The sequence below is a fragment of the Hippichthys cyanospilos genome, chromosome 5 (genome assembly GCF_059441005.1).
Source record: "Hippichthys cyanospilos isolate Australia breed blue-spotted pipefish chromosome 5, RoL_Hcya_1.0, whole genome shotgun sequence".
NCBI classification, from domain to species: Eukaryota; Metazoa; Chordata; class Actinopteri; order Syngnathiformes; family Syngnathidae; genus Hippichthys; species Hippichthys cyanospilos.
Genome location: NC_142373.1, coordinates 24,207,475 through 24,233,486, shown reverse-complemented (window position 1 = coordinate 24,233,486; position 26,012 = coordinate 24,207,475). Strand labels below are relative to the sequence as shown.

The window sequence follows — 26,012 nt, the reverse complement described above, 5'->3', positions numbered from 1 at the left end:
ATATATACATATATATATATATATATAGACCATTTTGGTCTGCAGCCTACAGAGTTGAAGAGAAGGCATGGCGCTTTCAGAATAAAAGCTCAAGCCATGCGGGTGACGACAAACGATGATGCAAAGCGAGCCTTATATTACAGTGTCTTCATAAATGTTTAAATAGAAACATGTCTGCGCTTTTTGGCAAAAAGATCATGTACAAATGAGTTTCATATTTTCTCGCAAAACAATACTATCCTATGCAACCGAGCTGCGCTATATATATATATATATATATATATATATATATATATATATATATATATATATATATATATATATATATATATATATATATATTAATAGTGTGTTTGTGTGTATATAAAGTACAGTATTTCCTGTTAAGCAATGGTCCCTATGAGGCCGACCTGCCCTACAGCGATGTGTGGGTTAAATGATATGGGATTTTGAGGTTTCCTGTTTTCAGAATTGCGTGGCGGGATGTATCAAATGTTCTGAGGAGCCAGATAAGGCCCACAGGTTGCCCATCTGTCGTAGCTCATTTAAAGTGCATCTAAGTAGTTGCGTTGTTCCAGTGCACGCAGATGAAATTCATTGGGGAAGTTGTGGTTTTGCCTCCATGAAATGACTTATCTATTCATCCTGAGTGTGTGGTTAGAAGTGCCACGTTATACGTCAATACGTCTTTCACAATTATGACAACTTGGACTACCCATGCTTATTTTTTATCGAGCCAATGTGAGGTGAGGTTCACAACATAAATGCCATTGACTCATTTCAGCTTATTAGTCTTGAAACTCTATTGTCTTGATCTACCTGGTAAAGATCATTCACTCCAGGGATGGGCATGATCATGTACCTTTTTAAATTACCCTTACAAAGGAGTGAGTGTGTGAAATTTGGTCTGAAAGTAATTGAGGCTAGGTAAATCTAGCTGAAGTCTAAAGTGTTGATTTCCATCTCAGTTTGTTGTCTGAAGAAGTTCTCCTTGCCATCAACAGGAACTTATAAAAATTGACCTACTCTAGGCCAGTGGTCCCCGACCTTTTTATCACCACGGACCGGTCAACGGTCTCACTATGTATGTAATATCAACAGCGGCCAGAGATGGTGCAGAAAAAAAAAAAACAAAGATCAAGCACAAACGTATGAACTGTGAAACTAAATCATCCCCAAAACATTATTTCGGGTGCAGCCCACGCCGGCCGGTACCAGTTGATCCACGGACCGGTGGTTGGGGACCACTGCTCTAGGCTAAATATGGTTGCTGTCTAAAGAGGTCTGAGTTTGACGTGAATGTTGTCTAAAGTCCAAGCATTTACAAGAGTTTTTCATTCAATTTGTGGTTCAAAATAAGAGTCCAAGCATGTAAACAAATCTCAAGTAAATAGTAGTAAAAAGTCTTTTCTTCCACCTAAACAATGTCTCACAAGTTTTGATGGTTATGGACAGTCCTTGAAAAGTCAATTTACCAAATTATTTCAACTGGTTTACTGTAATATCGAGAGCGAGAGTATTTAATTGCCATTTCAAAACGTTTGAGAGCTACAGAAGCTTAGATTGGGGTGTACAGAAGTCTCAGTGTTTGCTCAAACTTGTGTCAACTTCAAAAGAGATTCTCCCATTTTATAAACTGAAGGGAGGCCCATCCCTAATCAATACACACTCAATTTAAATTTCGAAGTTGTTGCAAGGTAAATCATTTTAAGGAAAAAACAAACAAACAGGAGCACTAATATTGGAGGACAAAAAGGAAACTATTTATCACTCTGTTGCTAGGATTGTGATCAGCTCCTCATTAATGCTGAGTAATAACATGGAAATTGAGGACTTGGGAGGTAGTATCAAAGCCGTAACAGTAGCATGACTATCTGTGTGTTCAGGGTATTCCGGAATTATGAAATCAGTGCGTGATGTTTGACACACCCCACCAAACCCCAAAAGTGGGTAAACATAAATGTTTATAAAGTGATGGGTTTTGAGCATGTTAAAATGATCCGTGAATGAAAGTAGAGGAAGTGATCCAACAATAGAATACTTCATGGAAAGAAATACACGTTTTCAAGATGCCTGTTCTCTGATAATATAAGGGTGTGGTGTTCCTGTAGTTCGTGTGTGTTCCTCTTACATGTGGAAACAGCAATGTCGCCAAGGTGAGCTGTGAATCCGATGACCTCATTGGCCTGGCAGCCATGGGGATCCCCAAACAAAAAAACACACACACACGCACGCACACACGTACACTTGATCTCTTAGTTTTTAAATCGTCGCGCCAGGAACAAATGGGATGGGTCGCTCTCCTTCCTTTTTAGGAAAGTGTGAGGTGTGAGATCATTTGTTAAATAAACATGTGCAAAAATACTGGAACAATCAAACAGTGGCAAAATAATACATCATCCAAGGGTCTCAATCAGCTGACAGTGCCCTCTAGTGGAAAAGGAAAGTTACAACACTTCAGAGAAACACTACCAAGAGGCTTAGGTGTGCTCCAGCAACCACTTGAAGAGGGGGAGGCGGTGACACTCTCTGCCCGAGTGGGACGTTTCCTCCAAGGACTGAGGCTGAACATGTGATTGGCTTTCCTCACAGTAGCGCAAAAGGAAGTGCAGCAGATCTCCCACTCTCCAATTCCTCTCACGCAGCCTTTGGACCACAGCTGGAAGCTGAAAGCACAACAACAGTTTCACCTCACTCACTAAAATTCAAACACTTTGCCACTGTATGCCATAGTATTACTCGATGTCATTGGCAGCTTAAATTGGGGGGAGTAGACCAAGTCGGGTAAGTCACTTTAAAAATAGGTTGACTAAAAATAACCTCCTTGAAGTTTCGACGGAACCGTGTTGGCGTCATTATTTTCATGCTAATGTATGCAGTGTTGCAATGGCAGCAGGTGAGAAAGGCCCCCAAAAACCGGGGATTTCACATGTTTGGGATCATTTTCTGTTTAAAAGCATGACAAAAATACAATTATTGCAGCGTAAAAAAGGCATACCACAGCAGTGCTTAGGAAAAAAAAATGCAAAGACAATCTTGACATATGGCTCCTTAATTTTTCTTGGTGCACAATCTAGTGGTTAAATGGCTGATACTATTTAAATAAACATTTAGTGAGTAATTAGCAGGCTTTTATTAAAGACGATATTAGCACGTGGACCTACCCAAAATAAAAGAAAAACTCTCAAAAAGCACTCAGGCTGTACAGTATTATCCGAGAATATAACCTGTCCCTGCAATCTAAATTGGCTTCGATTTAGGTATTAAAATTTTAACCACTAGGGGGCAGTCAAACGCAAAACATGGCCTGTGTGCTCAACAAAAAGAAGACTAAGTAAGAACAGTAAATTTTTGGCCTTGAAGTGGCAAAGAGGCGCCTTACTCTCAAGTTAGTCATGGAATATTGTTATATTGAAGTCACTTTAAGTAAGTCATTTTAAAAACACTATTAAATGTGTAATGTATATATAGCATTATGTATGTGTGAACTCGTAGGAAGTTAGTGTTTGTTGACAATTGTAATTGGTGGCGTGCTAAGGTTAAAGGCAATTGTTAATCATAGGCAAATTTTGGTGTTGTCTAATGAATCATAAGATAACAAATAATAAGTACACTCCAACTCACGTTCAACCCTAGTAAAATCTTTAAGAAAAAAAAAAGGGGACAGGCACGGCGATTACTTGATTATCTGATAATGGAAATGCATCCATTTCTACCGCTCATTTGAAGTAGGGTCATGGGAGCAGCAGCTTTAGCAGCCAAGCCCAGACTTCCCTCTCCCCAGCCACCTTGTCCAGCTCTTCCGGGGAGATCCCCAGGCGTTCCCAGGCCAACCAAAACACATAGTCTCTCCAGCGTGTCAAACCCCCCCAAAAAAAAAAACAAAAAAAAAAACAAAAATGTTTCGGGTTGTGCCTGGATTTAAGTGGGGAAAAAAGACGGCCATGTGCGAAAGCTGACAATCACACCATCGCAGACTTCAAAAAGAGTGAGGTGAAATGGTCACTCTATTAAAATCAAAATACAGCAGATGGAAACATATACAAAAGTAACTAATGGATAGATTTGTCAAAAAAATACAAATAGAAATCAGTGGTAAGGTGAACGTGTAAATGTCAACCTGACAATACTACTGGTTGCAAGAGCAATGCTTCTTGAGCTTTAAGAGACATCACCACGGGTGTATTGTTTTTGCAATGAGGTTTCTTGACAGGATGCAGTGCCACCCCACTGCTACTCTTATAAGAACATATTACAGTATATCTTATGTGAACATCAGGTAAACAATAGCTGCTTTAGATAGAAGAGTAATATTACATGAAACAACCTAAATTTTTCTATATTACCTGCTGGAGCTCCTTGTCAGGATTCAGTTGGACCAGGGGGACACCGGCGATGGAGGCTGCCGCCCACTGCAGCAAACTTCTCAATTGGGGGTCTGGGGTAACGTGTTGAGAGCTCCGTCTGAGTTCACGGATGTCCGTGTTCAGGATAACCAACAGCGTCCTAGAGGCTTGCACCTGTGTTGCGTCCACACACAGAGTTCCTGCAAAACGGCGAAACTTCAAGTTAATGAAAGGACTTTAATAACATTTACCTCACATGAAAGTGGAGATTAAAACAAAATAAAGATCCCCTGTTCATGGGATTCAAAAAATGGAGACTGGAACAAATGATGCATGCAATGACAACATCAGTCTACTAAAAGACTCCTCATCGTTAAAGACGCCGTCTCCTCATAAGGTAAGGTCATCTTTAATAGTGCACAGTGAACCTGTTTACAACATGTGGCAGGACTCGAAATATCCTCATTCATTTGGAGAGACTGTTTATGTGCATCTATAGGTATTGCTGTTTCTGTACCAAACTGTTTACATAGGCCCAGTAGTTTACTATTTGAGGGACGGTGGGATTAGAAGAAATGCTTGTTTTGGTTCTTTCGCAAACCATAAAGTACTTCTCCTAAAATCAAACCACATTTTAGTACACTAATGTGAGTAAACATGCTTTGAGGTTTGAGCAAAACTCTGAAATAGCACTTAACTGTTCTTGGAGTCATTTCAAGTCAAGGCAGTTATATTTAAAATTTGCAATTCACATACAAGGAAATGGAATGCTCGATAACATTAAAAAACAACATCATCTTAAATGAAAAAAAATAAAAATACAGAAGCACTGTTGCTACAAGCAGCGGGAAGCAACGTCTAGCGTTGCCATTAGAGGACATTTTTCTAATCCAAATTTAGGTTCTACAGGGGTTTGCATTCAAACAGTGAATTGGGGCTTTCAGAAGAGGAGACAAACCTATTAATTTGGCGGACACAGACATAATAATGAGTGAATGTGCGGGGAGTGAGTGTAGACGATGAATGAACGTCAATACGGCTGACTAGTACTACGGGGGTGGTAAAATCCCCTGCTATGACACACTCAGACAGCATGGCAGGCTGACGTGCACAGCTGAGCTCGAACGCGGATGTCAGTGAGTGGTGAGGGTAAACTAGACTCCGATTAGGGCTTTGCCTACTCATTTATCCGTGCCGCTTTTATGTTACAATGACTAATGTATAAATGAATGAGGTGAATCTAAAGGTGGAGTTTAAGGACTCTTACCACTGGATTCCTCTTTGACCTCTGTTTCTTTGTCATCTGTATGGTCACTGTTGGATAAGTCACAAGGATAAATGAGATTACAAACCGGTTGCGATCAAGTCGTCATCCTGACTGCAACATTTTTCCAGTAACTTTCCTGTTTTGACTTCACTTATGGTAATGTTTAAGAAGAAGAAGTTGATTTCTCAATTCTGAAAATCCTCAAACCACTTGATTTTGTCAGAGAAAAATACATCAAACCTGCTTGTGAGTCAGCTGGTTAATTTGTCGGTTTGATTTTAAGTGTCATATAGTTGTCATATAAGTTGTGCACTGTTCAGTGTTATAACTGTTCGACAAACATTGATCAGATGGATTTGTGGTTTGGCAGAAAGCTGGTCAGTGACAAAAGGCATCTTTCACAATTAAATTTGTTTTTCGACTACAGGGTTTTCTGTTACTCTGCCTCCGTGTCTTTAGGTCAAACTCTGACATTTTCCTGTCTGTCTGTCTTTATTTATTAGCATTAAGATTATGAAGTGTTAACAGGCCCCGACAGTTAAACACATGGACCCTAATTTCAGCTCACCAGAACAAAAACCAGAACACGACAATTTTGTTAAATATCAACTATACAATATATTTTCATCAGAAACTAACACAATTTTAATTGATCGTCATTCTGGCTGATGGTTGAGTTATTACTTTAGCTAATGCTAAATGCTATTGAAATGGAGAGTTTGGATTTGTCAAAAATTACAAAATAATTCCCTGCAATGTGCTCACTACTGGTCATTGCTGTTTGGTACACTAAATGAGTCGGTCTATGGTTGCTGTCCAACCCAGTAAATGGTAAACTGCTGAAAGCGACTGAGTACAGTACTTGCGTTGTTTTGTTTCTCTGCGCACCTATTGTTATTAAATACAGGAGCATTTTTTTCCTAATCATTGTTTATCAAATTAAAATGGAAAAAAAACCCATCAAGGAATGTTCTAAGTCCCAAATTGTAACACTAGAAACGAGTTTCCAGACATGCTCAGCTCACAAAGGTCTGACTAAATTTTCCACAATTCTTCCGAAAGCAGGAAGCAGTTCTAATTCTGCTATGACGGAAATGCAAAAGTATATGTGAATTTAACCGTTAAGTTCCTTTTTAATTGGTTTCTAATATGAATCGCTATAATGACTGTGTGCCTAACATATACAAGACCCGAACAATTGGCTCGCTGGCTGACAATGGCATCAGGACCAGATCTGTGTAAATTGGGGCAAAACAATGGGATTGGTGAAAAAAGATGATCCTAAACTTGGACAGAAGGTACTTCAATGAAATTGTTCACATGACTGAAAAAGCTGATGCACATTAGAGTGTTTGAAATTCCCAACAAACACAGCTGAAGCTAAAATGTGGCCTAAAAGGCTACATGGCTGCCGTTGCTATGATTACCCGACTGGCTTGAGTTACCAGAAGCAAATCAAGCAACATCTGGAATTAGTTTGAAGGGAAAGACATCAGTCTATAACGTCGGATATTGAAGAGGAAAAAAAGAAGATGTGTGATGGCCATGATGGGCCATATGTAAAAGAGAAAAAGTAGTAGTGAGTCTTGCTTGCGTGAGAATGTCGCTGCAGTATGCAATCAAACTGTCAGTGAGCCTGTCAATAGTTTAAAAGATGAGGCTTTGCTAAAGTAAAAACACTGGATTACAATTGAGGTATGAGAGTTTCGAGGGGTGACACGTCAAAATCCCTCTTTCAAAACTGAATCCAAAAATCAAATTGCATTTTTCATGGTTTCTGAGGTTGCATCAAATGTGTAACTGGGATGAAGGAAAAGAAATAAGGCTTTCAGCTTTTAAGTTGAACATTCAAAACTAATACTGCTTTGTCTTAATAGCGTTCGCTGCCATTTTTCCCCTCACCCCAGACGCTGATCGATTGGGACACATCTATGCTGCTTTTATGTGTGAAAATGCACAGAAAACAGGGCAATGTTCACTTTGGGGAAGTTTGATCTGAAAGATACATCCCTGTTCTACTATCCTATCACTTTGCAGTAACAATGTGAAAAATGCAAATGCATGATCCTGTGGTGAGTTGACTCTCAGCCTAATGCCTCAATCCAAAGGGTGTGAAGGGTTGATGAGTATAAAAATAGCGCACAGTAAACCAAAAAGGGAAACGCCCGAGAGCTATTTTGGTGTTGTCTACAAACATCATCAAAACAGTGTATGTGGGATTCCCTTCTCAGAATATTGCTGAGCTGCAAACTTTGTTAAATCTACAGCAAAGGGCAATGAGGTTATTCATGCATCTGTGGGCGATTTGTTTCTATTTTTTTCCCATTAGTTTGTCACCGTAACTGTATCTAAATATTTTGCTAACAATCTCCTCTAATACAGTTGTTAACCACTTTTTTGTTGATGGAGCCTGCAGGCAAAGACACGACAAGAGGTTGCCTGAGAAAACCGAGATTGTTTTTATGGCACCCAAACAGTGATGATGACGCGAATAGACAAGTGGAAACAACTAAAAAAAATACTGTATCCATTTATAACTTATTGTACGCTCGTTCATAAGAACATGCTGGCATTAAACCCGCCATGCAAACATGACCAAACATGACCTCATGAGACACACTCACACAAGACATCCCAGGAATCTTGCTGAGCTGTTGACCAATTAATTCAAGGGGTCACTTATTTTTTTTCCAAACTGTAATGTTAAAATGTTTGCATGTTATTTTACAGTGTTGTTAAAATGTTTACATGTTAATTTTCAATGAAATTACAAGCACAATTTTATGTGTGGTAGTGTATAGGCAGACGATTTATTCTTGTGATTTAGATTAAATCAGCACAAGTGGTCATTTTACAATTTTTTGCTTGCCCATTTAAAGTCAGTCAGTAGCATGGACCGCCTACTGTCTTCGTATAAATAAGAATATTATCTATAAAAATTGTATACCTAAACCTGAAAAGCTTAGAGTAAAACTGAAAAACATAACCAAGTGCATCAAAGTGTGTGAAAAGAAAAAAAGAAAGAAAATTACTAATTTATTGCAATTACACTTCACATGGCTAAATTAAAAAAAAAAAAAAAACACCAGCCCAAAATCTACATAGTAAAGTCTTCAATTCAATCGCATTCTTCCAAATAAGACAAACAAGCTTACATGTACGTATAAACAATACTAAACGTACACCACAATGTCTAGAACAGGGGGCAGTAGGCGTTGTGACAGGCGCGCCACATTGCCTGTAGGCTGCACATGGAGAAAACATAGACAAGGGCGCAAACACATAATTGTAAACCAAACAGCCCTTTCCAGAAGTCATTGGTCTGAATGCATTCAGATTCATGGTTCAATAAAACAAAATTGACGTGAGCTCAAGTCATCTTCCATATATATAAGAAACACAGCCCAGCAATTGCTTAACTTCTAACTTGCATTTCCTGGCTGAGAGCCACTAAGAGTAAACATACACTTAGCAATGTGCCCATTGTTTACAATAACACCATCTCTCTTTGTCATGAAGGAAGGCACCCCAGCGTACTTTGCTCAGGTATTTACGAGCGATTTGTTAATTCAAATCATACTTAAAAAGCAATTTGGCAAAAAGCTCTTAATACTTCAATCTTAAACATTCTATTTTACTTTAGGGGTGTACAATGACTGCCACGAGCGCTCAACAGGTGTCGAGCATCTGCTCCGAGCAAGACGTCACAAGATGTTCCACAGGATACAATGAGACATTGGAACCACGTATTGTGTGTAACATCACTAGTTCAAACATTTCTCAGAAACTCAGCTGAATAAAAGAACATCAATCGAGAAAAAAAGAACAAAGTATCATTTACATCAAATGCGGCTCATTCTGGGAGGGAGAGATGATCAAGTAGCACATTGTTGTCACAAGCTTGCTTCCGGGAGGAATTTCCAAATAACGCACTAAAAATCTGTTGGTTTCACATGTTACCTGATATACTACATTTTATTTTGTAGCATTGCCCTGCTTCCTCAGACTGTTTGGCCTTTGACAAAGTCACAGTGGCTTGACAGGCAACAGATACTCAGAGAGTCTCATTTGACTTCTGAAATCCTAAGTAAAGAAGACTTATCTTAACATGTGAGTGATATAGCCCAGATGTGTATTTTCATTCATGCTGTTCACTTAACTTTCTTTACAAAACTGTAATATGACTAAAATATTGTTTGTTGATATAAATGCAAAAGAGGCGATAATAATTTTATATCACGGGATGGGAGCTGCTGGAAAACTAAATCTCGGGGCAAAAAAGTTTGCAGGGTTACTGACCTATCTGAAGGCGAGGATGACATGTGTTCCTCAAAGGGCTCCCCCTCCAAGCCAAGACTGCTCCAGCTGCTGCTGTTCCCATTGCTGCTAGAGAGAGAAGGCCACTGTCAGAAAAAACTAGGTTGTATTGTTTAAACAGTAGTACACTTTGCAAAATGCAGAACTGCTTGGTCCGAAATGTGCTTATACATTTTATGTGTATTTGTTTTATACTGAATATATGTTATATATGGTCAAGCCTGAAAATATTTATATTTCTCAGCTTTTATTTATATTTGAACAAAAAGTTGCATGTTCAAAACAACTATTCTCAAAAATCAATAGCCTTGATTGCCTGTTGCAGCAAATAAAACACATCCGATGAGGACGAGCTTCGTATCTACTCCATGCATTTGGACAAACCTCCTTTGTTTAACAAGTTTTGTCTATTTTCATGATTACTTACAGTTTAGAGTCTTACTGAAGACATCAAAATTACTGAAAGTTATGTACTTAAAAGGGTGAAATAACTACTGGCTGGGAGTGGGACTGTCACTTCTTTTGTGCAAACGTCAGGAGGTTATAACACAGCCAACAGCCCTATTGGACAACTGTTGAAATTAGTCTTATGGTATAATCCACTTGTGTCCTATCCATAAATACCTTCCAAGGCCAGGAGAGAACCAGGAGCAAATGCAGGAATCCGCGGATAGAAGAATCTACTTATTTTATGTACGTGGTTAGAGTGGATCACATGGTGGGAAACTGTTCCTTTAGTTCATCAACATGCTCCAACACCCTTTGAGGATGATTCGTATTTTCCCTTAAGTCGTTTCATCTGCTAAGCGGAAATGGTCACAACGGGCTATTAAAGGGATTCTAATGAATCACACATGGCAATGGACTTTGTTCCTGCAGAAACAGTGCCTGAAGAGACAAAAGCACTCCTTTAAGACACACCTTTAGAAAATATTATGATACATTAACTCAGCCTCCTTGACAGTCAAGACACTGTCCTCCACTGTGCTCCTTCGTTATCTTGGGAAAGGATCTCATTGTCAGACTTACTTCCACAGAGATATACCCTCATTTTTGGGGAAAAAATAAATACGTTAGAAATTGGCAACTGGTGTGAGAACATGTCAAAGGATGGATACACAAGATTGACCAGATACCAAAATCTCTCTTTGGAATTTACATTCATTGCAGTTTTCCCACCTAAGATCACATTTCTGAACTACTTAAGTGCCTTACAAGTACAGCTTCATAACGTTTTTTTAAGTTAAATAAAGTGTACTTAGAAAGCAAAGGTTAGTTTTCCACCTTTCTACTTGAAGGTCTACTGGTGATAATAATTTACTTTATTTACACCAAAGAAGTTAGCACACAGGGCTTCTGTATTTGATGTGACACCATGACTTATTCTTCATGAGTTTTCCAATTTTTCTGTCATTATGTGGGTACCACCCAGTGTCCAAAATGAGACACTACAGCACCATTTTATTCCGTTTTTCTTTCTTTGCACTTCACTGTAGTCCTTGACAAGAAGTTGTACGAGCACATATTTTGATTGGGCCATTTTCTCTTTCACTAGAATTTAATTTATTTTTAGTTCATCTTATTGTGTGTTCTGTACCAAATATGTATTTTATGAACAACTGGAATAAAGATCATAGAAATTTGCCATTCATGTAATGCAATTTAAGGAAAAATGTTGTTGGGATAGCTTGTGAACCAGTTATTTTACTTTATTTTTAAAATAATATATTTTATAAGAACATCTTTACATTTGACCACCGCTTGGAATTAAGAGTCAGTATTGGATGTCTGTTTGACCTTCTCTTTTGTTCTATATTGATTTTAGTCTAAATTGAGTTTATTGCTGTGTTTGCTATATTTGTGTTTTATAATTTGCGTTTTAGTAACTGTACAGCATTTTGATCAGCACTTTGAAGTTGTTTTTAAAAGTGCTTTATAAATAAATTTTAACATGACAGTCCGGCACGCATAGCAAAAATCCATATATAAGTGGCACTAATTACTTTCGAGTTACATACCATAATTTTACCAGTCCAACCCAATTGAGAATAGACTATCCTCCAAATACTGTAGCTCCTGAGCTAACATGAGTTTGACAACCCTGCGAGTAAAACTTAAAACTAGACAGGAGGGAGAAAAATTCAAAGGAATAGCAGCTTTATTCAAATCTCTAGTATGGATTCATTTTGGTTTCACCATTTAATTCAATGACGATTGAATGAAAACCTTTGGCAGAAATTCTACTGTCGGCAGACAGGCAAATATATAATAGACATACTATGGAGTATATGTTATGTACTGTAATGCTGTACATGATGCAGGATGTATACCTGTCACTGAGGTGAAGGAAGCTGCTGTTGTCATCCTCAAAGCTAAGGTTAGACCAGCTGCCCACACTATCGTCTCCGACACTCAACTGCTGGGACACAGTGGACTCTGTTGCTTCCCTACCTGGAGAGCTACACGCAAAAATAGAGTAATTTCAGAAGGTGTCAAAAGACAAATGTCAAAATTGCAATATACAGTATGTGATTACCGATGATGAATTTTTAAAGCAGAAATTAAGAGGAATTAAGATAAATATGAAAACCCCTTGATTAATCTGGAGGACCATGAGGACTACTTGTTTATGAGTTTTGGAAAAATGAATCATGGGACAGCCATGCTTGATTGTCGCAATGTGACAAAAAATAAAAACAACACAGAATGAGTATCTCCTGGCTACCATTTTTTTAAAAGCATTTGTCAATGTGCGATGATTAGGACCTTCAAATTAGCTTCTACAGTACATATGACATCTGTTCATAATGTTAATTATGTTAATTATAATGTTACTAACCCTAACCCTTTTTTGAAGCACATCACAAAAACCAAACCCCAAAAAGGCCATACCCCCCACCAAAAAAACAAACAGACAATTTCTCCAGAATACATTAAAATTCGTGCAGATTGAAGTGGTCATTTGGGTGGTTCTCACTAAGTATTATCCGGTTGGATGCTCAAAGGCTTGATCCACGTCGAGAGGCAATACCTTTCCCTTAAGAATACAATTTCTTTTAAGAATCAGTCACCTGGTTTTACTACTTCCAATATTGCATGTTTATGCAAAGATGATAAACATTTTTAAAATACTTGTTTATTCTACAGTGGTTAAATGAACTTTGTGTCGAGCATAGTGCAGTTATACAGGAAAAGCCAGAAATAAAATTCTTTTTTTTTTCACATTAGTTGCATGCACTATTTCTTCAATGTATTCTGTGTGTGAATCAGCAGGATGAGACACGGAGTTCAGCTGCAGGTATGACGCATTTGCAAAGCGAATGCTGGTCATTGGATTGGACTTACCCTGCCTCGAGAGTAACATGATGGCCAATGTTGACCATTCGGAGGTAATTTTCAACAAATAATTGGTCGTTTGTAACTTCTTTAAAATCTGAATATCTTTATAGAAAAGTAGTGAAACTGTTCGAAGTACAAAAATAATTGTTAGGGGTTAAAATAGGTGTTTCATGGTCAGTGCAATGAAAACAATCGCTTGCAAAGGGCTGAGTAAACTGTGTTCACGGGATATTGCAGGAAGATTTGATTGAGAACATACTGTAACATAGCATGTATATAGGGTGCACCGGTCTCTAAGACGCACCTTTAATTTTAGGGTCAAATTCTGGTATTTTCTATGTTATTGCGTATATACCAACAGTGTGCCAACAGTGTAAAAACTATACCAAAATAAGAGGAAATCTCATCTTTGTAAATTCTTCATATTTTCTAGAGTTCATATTCATAAGATATATATGTAAGATATACAGTATTTGTTGTTCAGACATCCGACACAGCGAATGGTCAGTGTAATGTTGAATGTACTCGAAGCAGTTCTTTTTCCTTTTCCTCGCGACACGGCTTGAGGTCATTTTGCCACCCAACGTTGCGCACCATCTGTGTTCCAAGTTTATGACTGTATGTACATGCCAAAACATCACAATTAATAAACGAATCAAAAGGAATACATTTCAATGTTCTCTAACCGGCGTACACAGCTCCATACCTTGCTACTCTTAAATGAATCAGCTCCGTTTCCCCTCCGTTTTAGTAATATTCCTGTGTGTGAAAAACGATGGACTCGGACATTGGTTCTGTCTGCTCGCTTCTTTAATTGAAACTAATGTGTAACAACCTCAGCTAACACAAGCTGCTGTTAGTTGCAACAGGCACAGGCTGCTAATAGCCAACTGACATCAATCTTCTTGCTTGTACATAACAGTAATTATTGTAAGTAAGAATACGGCCGATATAAAAATGCACATCTGTGCGTCAAAACTTGTCTTATGTGGCTGACGGATGGTGTTGGATGAACCCATTTCAACACATCGGTCACAAAAGTGACTGTAAAGAAAATTCTATTTATGAAGCTCTATAAATGATTTTTCAATCATTTTTTATGATGTACTGAAACATTAAAAAATGTAGATGAAATGTGTGCAACGTCACATGTTTAGAAAATATTGTCACATTAGCAGAGCTGTTTACTTTGTGGTTGCGCTTCGAGAGGTAGATGACAGACTCAAAGCTCCCAAACAAAAGGATAGTAAAATATGTTAAAATAAACATAAAACAAAGATTTTTCGTATACATGATCTTTAAGATGATATATGCATTTGCACGTACTCAAATTAGTTTGGTGTTTTTGCACAATCAGTAATTACATTGTTGTGACAGGTCAAAAAACACACCTTTTGATCAACTATTTCACTTTTTTTTTTTTTTTTTTTAAAGTTCTTGATTATTTCAAATGGTTACCAATGGCATATGGTTGGGATGTTTTCATGTCCAGGAACAATTTGGGCTTAAATGGGTTAAAAGAAAAGAAGAATTTCTCATTTTCCATTTATAATGCACACTCATACTTGGGGGAAAAAAGTGAGTTTACAGTATATTATGTTTTGAAAAAGTTCATTTTCGGGCGATCATGTGACCTTCCTGGACCATACTTTCAGAGAACCACGCAATTCAACCATACTTTGTATTTTGACTGATTTTAACTTGGAGGGGTATTATTGTTACAGTTTTGTTGCAAGGGAGGTAGGACCCTCAAATGCTTCATAAACATTAGTTATATAGACAGGCAGAACATGCATAAATATACTGATGTCTTCTTGTTTGTACCTTACACTGGACGCTTGGCAGACGTTTAGTACAGAGGTCATAATCTCAGCAGTGAGGCTTTCTGCGTAGCTGGTTCCATCATGACCAATGCCGCTGTCTGCGTTAAGGCTTGTGTTGCTTAACTCCCTTTTGGCATTTTCCATCGCCGTAGACACCATTTGCTCTGCAAATGCCGATCTGTGTTCCAGGTCGATATGAATTTTAGGAATCTCGAGCCCTTGGAGGTGCTCTGGTCTAGTATGATACTCTGAGCCCTTTCTCCTTCTCTGCAGTATAGACTGGTGGAAATGGCGACTCAGTTTGGTGCAATAAGAGCAATCCAGAGCCTGACAGTAACGGCAGGTCTTCTGTCCCTGGACGGAATCCGGCATCATCACTTCAGACAGCCTGTGAGCATGTGAGTGTCTGTCTGGGCCGGGAGTCCTCTGATGATCTTGGAATGAATGCCCTACTGAAGCCAGGCTAATTTTTAGAGTATCCTCAACTATTTTTTTTGCGTAGTGCTCGATGACCTGCATCATCCTACTGTTATGGCCACCATCAAGCAAGCTTCCCGTGCTGTGGTAATGTCTAGGTTTACTATCCTTGGAAAGTAGAGGGCAAGAGAATGAGTTCCTAATGATGCTCTCTGTCATGTTTTCAAGTTTTGATTTCTTATAAAGACAAGAGTCGGTGAGAGATTTGGGGAGTCGTACAGACGACATACGAAGTGTTCGGGTGACATCACAAGTGATACTGTACGCTAAAGATTCTGCAAAATTTACCAGATCAACACAGTTCCTATGGCCCCGTTTTTCTTTGCAACTACACTGTGCATCGTCACATGAAGGACAAACCACTGATTCCACAATGTCTTTGGATAGTGAGGCGTCATTACCAAATGCCTTCCATTCATCTGGTAACGACTTTGAGGGACGAAGACGAGCGCTGGAGGATCTTTGTTTAATCTTGCGACTCGCATGAGCCAAACCTTGTTTGATAGACCTGTAAGCTAGACGACTAGCATACTGATCTAAGACCAACTCCTGATTGCCACCCTCCTTTTTTAGTACCCTAATGATATAGCCGGCATATTCATCTGTCACACTCTCACAGCTGGGATATGTTGAAGACAATCCCGAGCTGGAACTACTCAACAATGGGATAGGTGGGCGGAAAACAGAGGACAGGATATTCTTGGACAGTTGCTCGGTCACTTTCTCCACCCTCCATTCCCTGTTCTGATCTGTGCCACTTGGAAAGTGATGTTGGTGGTGATACAAACAACCCAAGCATGGATGGTCTCCACTCTTTCTTCTGGGAGAACCGTGTTGGGAGCAATGTTGGAAAGAGGTTACCATCCTCTTCACGTCATTGATTACTTCCCCAGCTACCTCCCCAGCATACACCCACAACGTGTTCAAAGTTTGCTCTGAGAAATGAGCCACACTGTCTTGCCTTTTCTCACCTGGATCAGCAAGTTCCCCACCTTCATCACCCACTTCCAGAATGTCTATCTCTGTTGCCATTGAGACTATATGACAAGCCAACTGCTCTGCATAATGGAAAGCTTCCTTGTTGGACAGCCGGCGAGATGATAAATGTCTCACTTGCTGGGGGACACCTTCTGAATCGACTGTTTTGTTGGTGCAACTTCCACTGGGGTCTTCTGGCAGTTCTTCTTCCTCTTCATCCTCATTGCAATCTACCTCTTCAGAAAGTGATCTCATCAATTTTAACATAAACTCTGTTTTGTCTGCCTCTGGACTGTTTTCTGTTGGCCCAAGGCCAGTCTCTGGGTGATTGTGTGGTGTTGGAGGAGGGGTGGCTGGGGAAAATTCCTTGGCCAACTTGGTTTTTAACTTTTTGGAGAACTGTTTTATTTGTTTCTCCTTGGATACTTCACTTGGCTGCTGGGGGGTAGACGGAGGAGTGCCGGGTGTCCGACCAGATTTTTGACCAGAGTTTGCAGTTGCATCATCCACAGAATGAGACATTTTCTTTTGCCCGCCAATCTCTGCATTTGGCACATTCAGAGTATCTCTTTGGCCCAGGACTGGTTTTGCAAGGAAAGCAGGACATCCATCCAAACCTTTCTTCATTTTAGAGGAACTTACAAGCTCAGAGGCTTCAGTCACTATTATGTCCGCCATATTACCAGAAAAGTTTTGGAATGGAAACTTTCCCAGGGTGCAGTCTTTTCCAGGGGTTAGCATTTGAGTTTCATGGCTGTAAATATGTGTTTCTGTACATGTAGTGTTATCAGAGGCAAATACTGTTATTCTTTTAGGACTGGACTGGGAGGTATCTGTTCGGCTGGAACCGTGCTGGTATTCAGGATCCTTTAGACATGTGATTGCTTGGCCTGCTTGGGGCACTGGGATACAGCTGGCCATCCCTGACACAGTGAAAATAGCTTCCTTTACTGTGCAGAGGGGACCCTCTCCTGAGGTCCCTGGAACATCCACTGAGGTTGCATTGGAAAGTTGTTGGTTAGCAAATGTGCTGCAGGTGTGAGCACTCATATTGTCTGCACTAACATAACAAATGTTGTCTGGAGAAACACTGATGGCTGCTTGGCTAGTAAAGGTACTTTCAGCCTGAGAAAGCTCGATGAACGCCTCCTGGATAACTGATTCGGACAGGTCTGAAGCATAGGAAGTAACCACTTCCTCTTCCTCATCTTCTCCTTCTTCATGCCCCTGGCCAAAAGACCAATCACTTGGAGTTAGAGGTGTAGAAGGGTGAGAGAACTGACACACCTCCATAATACCTTCGAATACCAACTCTTCAGCTAAATCTGTCGCAAACTGTGTTACTGTGCTCTGGAAAATCTGCTTTTTCACATTCAAGAATTCTTTCAGCGCACCAGATACCGCCTCCCCAACCAAGAAGTTTGCTAACCCATTCACTGCTCGCTCCTTCAAGACAAAAGCCTGCCGCATGCCAATCTCCTGGAAGGCCATTTGAAATACTGAGGAGGTGAGTCGAGCAGCCAGGTGACACAAAGTGGTGGTACAAGTAGACACACCTTTTTGGAGGTCCCGCAAAGCGCTGCCCAGGCTCATTTCTACAAGGTCCGCAGCAAACCTCTGGATACCATCCTTCAAGGACTGGGATGTCTTCTGTAACTTGGCAACTGTTACAGTCTCCTGGATTTCTGACAGTTTCATCGTGTAGCCCGAGGTGTTAGTGAATTCCTTGTGGCAAACACAACTGAGATTCTTGTTGTCATTAATATCTAACGCGGATTGGTAGCCGCAGACAGATCCAAGAATTTCTTTGGAGAGACTGCTGGCAAAGTCAGAGTAGGTCTTGTACAGAGAGCATAGATCGCGAGGTTTCCGTAACTCATTGCTGTCGCTCCCATCCTCATTTTTCTTCCAGAAATATTCCAGCACCCCAGTTGATTCTACCAGGGGGCTAAAGGCAGAGGAGTTGACAGGGCTGAAGAGTGGACCACCATTATCTTCAGAGGGACTCTGTACTGGGCGTGGGGAGTCAGGCATCTCAGAGTGAGGTCCATAGGGGGAGCCTGGCTTAAGGGGAGTGGGCTTTTTCACATTGGCTGGAAGAATTGGTTGATCAAAACAATGAGGATACATCCCCTTTGTTGAGCAGCCTTTGGAGACAAATTTAGAAGCTGAGCCACCAGTGGTCAATTCTGCGGTTTTAGTCTTTGTGGTTGTGGCATTGTCATCCACTGGCAGCATTAGAGTGCCACTCTCTGTACTGAAGTCTTCCAGGTCATCAAACTGGTCAAAACTGTCAAAGAATTCACTCACTTCCGAGTCAGAGTCTTCCACCCTTTCTCTGGGACCTCCTGGCACCTGAGGGATGTCCAATTTGGCCAGCATGCTCTTCTGGTAGCCGACCTCATCCAGGAAAATTATAGGGCTTGGGCTGGAGCAGTCTGACTCCTCAGATTCACTGATTTGAACTGTTGGCGAGGACAGACGAGCTCCTGGACTGCAATAGGTCCACTGAGTGTCCATGCCTGAAGACCTCTGGACTGTAACAGAAACCTCTGGGCCTGGCTTGTGTTTGGCTGCATATTTTTTTGAAGACGAGCTGGTTATAGTGTGGGACCGAGTTATTTCCTTTCGTCTCTTGTGGGCAGGGACTGTCTGTGATGCCACGTCACGTCTTTTGAGAGGCCGATAACCTTCAGGTGTTCAAAGCAGTCAGAAAAGGAAGAAAAAGAAAAAAAGAGGTAAGACAAAATAATATGACAATAATAAATCCACTATTTTCCCAATCTTTACAAACTATTTCAGTGTAACTTGTGTTCCGCGAAACTTGTGTTTCATAACGCACTACACACACTTCAAAGAGCTGCAGTGCCATCTAGAGAACAACACACACTACTGACTATAGAGCAAATGTGGCATGTGTAAAGCTGAAATTAGAAGCAGTGATGCTGTTATCATATGCCCGACGGGTCATACCAGAGTACAGTACAACAGATGTGACGAGAGTCTCGTTATATCTATTGATTTCAGTAAAAATTCTGAAATAAACTCTACAGCTGTAGGGTTAAACAGGTGGGAAAAAAAGCAATTTCTTACATGTGTGGATTAGCAAGAGCTGAAGCATGACTATGTGGAGGTTTGCTGCACTGTGCAGAAAAATGGATAGATACATATATTTCAAAGGATAATTTATTTGGCAGGAAAAAAAAAAACATTAGTTTAATATATTTAAACGTTATAATTTAATGTTCCTTTGCGTTTGAGTAAATAAAGACCCTGGGCCACTAGATGAAGAAATTGTGCAGCGAGCTGCCGAGATCAAAAGCATCTTTATATAAAAGGTTCTAAATTCACCTAAGCATTAAACCTTACATGGGTTCTCTCCAATTTCGTCATCCTCGAGATTCTCTACCGCAGTGACAAAGTCATCTTCAATGGATGAGATGGACTGGTTGGTATCGTCTTCCTCCGACTGCCTCGCCTCACCCCTGTGGTGGTTTTGCAGCTCTAGAGCATAGCGGACGCCAGTGATGTAGCACCCAAGTAGGCCTGTCAATGATGCGACGCTAGCCGAGGGTTGCCCACCACCACCGGGGTTGTTGCGTAGCACACACATGGCCTTTACCCAACACTGTGTGTTGAAGGTTCAGGGGGAAAAAAAACTTATTAACAATTTTGAAAATGGGATGGTATTGGACGTGGTTATTTTTCAAGCAGTGATAAGCGGTTTGATTACAGGATCACTTTTTTCAACTTACTTGAGGCCCAGTGTCCTTGTGATCTGTCAATCTGGGCAGGTCTTTGAACAGCTGAACTTCATTATTCCTCAGACCTTGGATGTGGAAGGTCCTGAGCATTTCACACAGCCCAGCCGGAAGGGACTTTAGGGCCTCAAAAAAAAGCATAGAATACATAGTTGCATAATGGATCCAGTGACTGTCATGTGCAAACCATGCACATGCATCACACAATGTTTCAACTAGTCGCCCCCTTTCATATAGACATCATGTGAAATTGCTGCATCAGAGTCATAACAAGAAAACCCAGTATTTATTCACATTTTATAGAGAAGCCAGAAAAGGTAAGATATGAACAAATCTGTGCCAATATGTGACAGACAGAGTTCCACAGTCAAATAATTGTCGTATTTTAAAGAACATAATTTGGCAGATCATGCTACTTAAACTCGGATGCAACTTCACAGCAACTTGTGTGTATTGAAATTAGCTCGAACTCGGGGTCTACTTAGAAAAGGGTGGCTTCCACGGGCAGAGTAGTTGGTGATTATCAATTTTAAGAAAGTTTAAAAGTACCTGATCAACAGCATCATCACCTTCATTCTGACCAGGAAGACACACAAAATGAATCTGAAAGGAGATATAAAATGGTTCATGTTAGTAGCTAGGTGACAAGTGGCCCCCCTCTTTACTGAATTTTCCACTTCAGATGCTTTAAAATACCCCATAACAAATACTGGTTGATTAAAATAAACAATTGTTTGCTTTTGTACATAATCAACGTATGTAGAGCATGTACGTTTGCATGCTTGCATGAGACAAACCTCTGTCACTCTTGTGATGTCTCTGGAGGGGACATCCAGGTTGATATTGCAAAGATCCTTTCTGCTCCGCAAGAGGCTCTTGGCAAACTGTGCTCCATTGTCACGCACAGTCTGCACACATAAGTGGATGGTCATGGATCAGAAGTAAACAGGGGATCAAATTAGAAGTATTAGGTAATAAGTCCAGATAGTGTGCACGCAGGGTTCATTTACTTTATTTACCTCCAGAGACTAGGTACAGTAAGTGGGAATGTAAGGTAAATGTACAGGTAAATAGCACATCAGAATTATTCCTGATTACAATAAATATAATGAATAAATTAAGTTTTATTTGTCCAATGCTGAGATGGACAGGTTAATTATTATCTTTTTTTTTGTGTGTGATTTCTGGCAGAATGACCCACCTGGATCGCGCTCCAAAAATGCTAAGGCATTGTCATTTTTCCGCCCCAGTATTCCATCATCTTTCCTTATAACAACACTCATTGTTCAACACTCAAAAAAGAGAAACTGTGTTTGCATTAGTTTCTTAATATCAAAAGCTATATTTTTACAAATTCAAACAAGACCAATTCTGATTTGTAGGTGTTTCTATTCTTCTATTCTATTTCCACTTCAGATTGTTTCTCTTCTGAGGCGCTCGCGCACAGCCTGTACAGGTGTGCGTGTGCAACACTGCACCACCGTGCTGAAAGATTTGAACAAGCCTACTGAAAGGCCAGTCTAAACTCGAACCAAACCAGGCACACCGGCGCCAAAGGGATGGAAAATAAAACGTATGCTTCCTATTTTGCACCAGAACCAGACAAATAGGAAGAAAAGTCAGTCAAACACACAAATATGCACATACAAAGATCAAGTGAGAGATTTGTTTATGAAGGATAGATGGCCAGAGTTGGTTGCAAAACTTCTACGATTAAAGATAACATGGATGTTGTCCTGAGACTTCCCAAGCATGATGTAAATATGCGGGGGAAATAAAGCATTCCCGCTATACTTTTGCGAAATACTTCTATTTCGACACAGCTCATAAACCACCTCAATGTTTTTGCGAAATTTGAAAAGTTTTCGAAATTTCTGTTTCCAAACCCAGTTTCTATTGCGCACAATGCATTTGGCGCAATTCTGAGGGCAATGGAAGCTCTCTCTGGAGCTTCTGTTTTCATATTTTGTGTCATAATGCGCCACACATTTTCAATTAGACAGGTCTGAATTGAACTGGTTGTAGGCCAGTCTTACTTACATTGTTTTATAGTAAAAAACAATAAAAGAAAGAAAAAAAACAGCACATTCCTGTAAAATGACCTATGATAGGGTGGCCAGACAGGAACTCGTTATGAGTGATAGTGTAGTATGCGTTGAACAAACTAACTTTCACATAAAAGCAGAGTTGTGTTTTATGTTTTTATCATTGTTATATATTTATATTTTTTTAGTGTTTATATTACTATATTACTATTGGGTTTAAAACATCTTCTTTTAAGTTGTATACAATAATTAACCAATCTTGCCAGCCACTGCTTGTTGCAGACAATTCATGTGACAATTCATGTGTATCATACCGTCACTTCGTGTTAATGTGAAACTAATGATAAATTAATGCAAACTACACATCATCTAATATGACCATGCTTTACTTACCCTCCAAAAGGATGCACACAAATACTGTGAGGTTTGGCACTAAAGTGTTGGTAGCATCAGTAACACTACTTCAAAGGTAAGTATAGTTTTGTGTCACCGACTTTTCCTAAAACCCAAATCTGCGATGTTTCATAAACTGATTTACCACGCTCACCTCTTTTCTGACAGAAGATCTGGACTTTATTGATGCTCCTCGAATGCGCGCGCAAGCATCCATGGCGACCAAGGGAAGGCCGCTCACCTGTGAACACAACATGTTCTTCAGAGGACTAAAATGAAGCTGTGACCATCAATCAACATTCTTTTTGAAAATATTTTATTGTGTGCAAAGACTGTCTGCGTTGTGGTCTACGCAACTACAAACAGGTTTTCTTCTCTAGTTTTACTTATTTTAACCCCCAGAAAAGAGGGGGGGCACATTACATTTTTTTTGCTGGGTTGTCAAGTCAACGTCGATCCTCTCATCAATCAAGCAATCAATCAAATTTTATTTATATAGCCCTGAATCACCTAAGTCTCAAAGGGCTTCACAGATGAAATCCTCTCATCCTCTCATCTTTTCATGCAGAAAATTGTAAATCAGTCCGTCAACCAAATTTGTCCTTCTACTGATAAATGAAAACATGTTCACTAGCATGTTTCATATTATTTTTAACCAGGACCCTGAAAAGGAGCACAAACAATGACATTCCCAGTAATGCTGCCGAGAGTTGTAACTGTGAACTTAAATGAGGCAGTTCACACACACTTAACAGCATATAGTCAGCCAAGCGGCGCAGAGTGATTCCATATTATAATGAATGGAAGTAAAAATTGCAGCAAACAAACATCCGTCAGTGCTGACAGTCTGCCCATTTCTGCTCCAGAATCTCTTGCTGTACACTGGCCCAGTAAAGTTTTAAATCAACAGCAAGGCAGTGTTACGCTCACCTAGGAGGGTTTGTCTGTCCGGTTGAATGCCTCAGTTTGCAAACATTCATTCAACCATTCCTGCTGACAATATGTTAGGATTTCCACTCACTTGATTCCTAAATTCTGATTCATCATTTGATTTTATTGGCGAACACACATCAATTTGAATGACCACTAACTGGAGTCCAACCCTTGTATTTACAGTAGTAAGTATGTTCGGATCGTAATAACCTTTTAACTCACTTCTCAGTGATTAGAACCAGAAATCCTGATCATGTAAAGTCTATTAAAAAAAAAAAAAAAAAACACACATTCACAAGGCCTTCGTGGCGAGGATTTTTCTTCCTGTATACGATGGGAAGGTCCCCCGCGATTAACGTGGTTCATTAAAAACACACGTACACACAGACATAAAGATAGGGAGTACAGTAATACCATTTTAAAACAAATTATTTGGTTTCGTTTGCCAAAATGACTGCATTTGCTTGTATTTACATTGTATTCATAACAAAAAGGAAAAGAGCAGGCTCTTAGTTAGTTTTCCTTGCATGAAGTGGACTGAACTGAACGTTGTATTAATTAATAAGCTTCAATTAAAAATGTAAGGCGAAAATAGCTAATGTTACACCCTGTGGCCTCAAACTGACTGTGGATGCTGATGCGATTGTCCGCTTGGCAATAAACACGAGCACGGACGTTGATAAATAACTATAAATAACTAAAATTACTCTGATATGGTTGCACCAAAACACCCACATCATTTATTTTTTTTTCAATGTGACGAGTGATTGTTGTCAGACTGTCAATCAAGTGAGCTAGCAGAGATAATAACAGGCCGCAGTTATCGAACGCCGTGATGTCACCCAAACGCCGCAACTAGCGACAAATAAGCAGACAAACGTCAACGCTTGAGGTGCCCATAAAACCGTAAACGATCGCTACATGTGATGAAAAACATCGCCACGCACATGTTTACGTTTTATTTACCTCTGATGCTGGGTGGTGTTGTTAGACTACCAGCAGTGGAGACGCTTACCACTGTGCACCATTCGCGGACAGAAAATGAGTTGGGTCATTTTCCCTTAAAGAAGAACGCAAACAGAACAATGTGTTAATTCGCCTCCGCAGAGCAAATTATGAGAGCAACGAAATTATGTCATCATCGTAAAGGGACACAAACGTAATTTGGATCCGAAACGTGCCATCGGCGTTTTTAACATCATGCACGAGAAGTCGTTTGAAGTTTTACCAATTTCCGTAAACGCAACCCAACTCCCCATTCCCTTCGCAGTACTGTCTGAAAAGAAACGACAGTTCTTTGAGACATCGCCAATCGAATGCCGATAAACAGCACGGATACGTCACACGCAAGAAAAACGCGGATTCAGTAGTATCAGTAATAAATTTAAGTCGGATTTGATATGATCTTACAATTTTAAATCTTTTGCACACATTTTTTATTCACTGAGGCCATTACATAATTGCTCAATTCAAATTTTGCAGCGTTTTATCATTTTTTTCCAGTTTTACAGACATTCATATTGGCAAAAGGGACTTGTGATGATTTACATGTTTTGTGTATTATAAGGGTTGAAGAAAAAGCTATAGCTCAAAGCTGATTGTTAGCCTTTAACAATGCAACATTTTTTTGCGTTGCACAAGTAGGCATTTAACCTTTTTTTTTTTTTTTTTGCGGGTCCTTCATTTACAGTCCTTCAGTACTGTGGATGGTACCTCATCGGTCCGTTAGCCAAACGGCTCTTCCGTTTTCACTTCTGTAGTTACAATTTAAGCATCGTTCGAAAAATTACTTTGATTTTGCTTCCTGACATATCCTACAACTGTTTCTCGCACAAATAATTGTTACATTTTGGTTTTCCCTTACTTAAACATTCAACACTTATGTAGAGTTTAGACTATTTATGCTCCTAAACATAATTTTCAATATAATGTATGATACTTGTATAGGTTATTTCTTTTGCTGATATTAATTACTTTTAACTCTGTGCCTGACTCGTGGTATTTGAAATAACTATGACCTACAATAGCATAGACATTTTCTTAACTTCTGATTGAATATATTTTGAATCTACACACTTCTCAGATTTGACTGAAATGTTTCTTTCCAGTGCCATTTACAGTCATCGTTTCATAAAATAAAATGCACTTGTGAACACAAAAAATACACATACACAACCACCAAGCACAAGCAAAAAAAAAAAGGGGGGGGGGGGGAGGTTCTGTGCTTATTTGACTAGATCATGCCTGCCTTTTTTCAATTTCTTAACTTAGCTTATTAAACTTAGTGACTGTCACCTTTACCACTTTAATTAGCCCATTGGTAGCTTGTTTGA

At 39.6% G+C, this 26,012-nt stretch overlaps 1 protein-coding gene across 1 annotated transcript; it reads right to left on the bottom strand.

The window, feature by feature from the left end:
- Positions 1 to 24,936, bottom strand: LOC148424065 (A-kinase anchor protein 11-like). The gene is made up of 13 exons (XM_088415498.1): positions 24,839 to 24,936; positions 24,646 to 24,739; positions 22,901 to 22,987; positions 21,106 to 21,216; positions 20,858 to 20,911; positions 20,303 to 20,434; positions 19,917 to 20,175; positions 15,094 to 19,237; positions 12,261 to 12,389; positions 9,913 to 9,999; positions 5,614 to 5,660; positions 4,347 to 4,546; positions 1 to 2,666 (listed from the first exon to the last, which is right to left on the bottom strand). Exons 3-13 carry the CDS (start codon positions 22,961 to 22,963, stop codon positions 2,481 to 2,483), a joined length of 5,412 nt encoding a protein of 1,803 aa, XP_088271624.1. The 5' UTR covers positions 22,964 to 22,987; positions 24,646 to 24,739; positions 24,839 to 24,936; the 3' UTR covers positions 1 to 2,480.
- Between the last annotated feature and the right edge of the window lie 1,076 nt (positions 24,937 to 26,012).

What these genes read in the sequence shown, in the direction of transcription:
- LOC148424065 (XM_088415498.1), bottom strand. Translation starts at nt 22,963, where the DNA reads ATGGATGCTTGCGCGCGCATTCGAGGAGCATCAATAAAGTCCAGATCT. An exon ending in ACATCACAAGAGTGACAGAG is followed by an intron (nt 20,912 to 21,105) that starts GTTTGTCTCATG and finishes ATCTCCTTTCAG; the next exon opens with ATTCATTTTGTGTGTCTTCC. An exon ending in TTCCTTCACCTCAGTGACAG is followed by an intron (nt 10,000 to 12,260) that starts GTATACATCCTG and finishes TTCTCTCTCTAG; the next exon opens with CAGCAATGGGAACAGCAGCA.